The 352-nt window shown below is 46.3% G+C and overlaps 1 protein-coding gene across 1 annotated transcript in view; it reads left to right on the top strand.

Moving 5' to 3' along the window:
* The first annotated feature begins 99 nt into the window (after nt 1–99).
* The window catches only part of LOC116073652 (glutathione S-transferase A1), an 8,558-nt gene continuing 8,305 nt past the window's right edge, over nt 100–352 (top strand). Inside the window, exon 1 of the mRNA XM_031345711.1 lies at nt 100–228. Within this exon, the coding sequence (XP_031201571.1) occupies nt 107–228 (122 nt within the window). The 5' untranslated portion in view covers nt 100–106. The remainder of the gene's footprint in view (nt 229–352) is intronic.

Here is a 352-nt window from a genome sequence, read left to right as displayed (position 1 = left end):
CTTTCCTCTGCATGTTCAGACACTTCAGTACTTTTCTGCTCCTGAGACATGAGTCTGAGACACTTGATGGACCTTTTCCCTTTCTCCTCTCACAGATTGGAATTTGATGTTTAAACAAGTGCCCATGGTGGAGATTGATGGGATGAAGCTGGCACAGATCAGAGCCATTCTCAACTATATCGCCACCAAATATGACCTCTATGGGAAGGACATGAAGGAGAGAGTCCTGTATGATGTATTTCCTGTTATTTCCCCAGTGGGAAAGAAGGGATGGATTTGGGTGCCTCATTCAGGGAGCAAGAGTGGCAGGGTTTGTGTCTAGGAGCAGGCTGGTTCTGGGCATAAACACTTA

This window comes from Mastomys coucha, unplaced genomic scaffold (assembly GCF_008632895.1).
Source record: "Mastomys coucha isolate ucsf_1 unplaced genomic scaffold, UCSF_Mcou_1 pScaffold23, whole genome shotgun sequence".
NCBI classification, from domain to species: Eukaryota; Metazoa; Chordata; class Mammalia; order Rodentia; family Muridae; genus Mastomys; species Mastomys coucha.
This window is presented reverse-complemented; position numbering and strand designations above follow the sequence as displayed.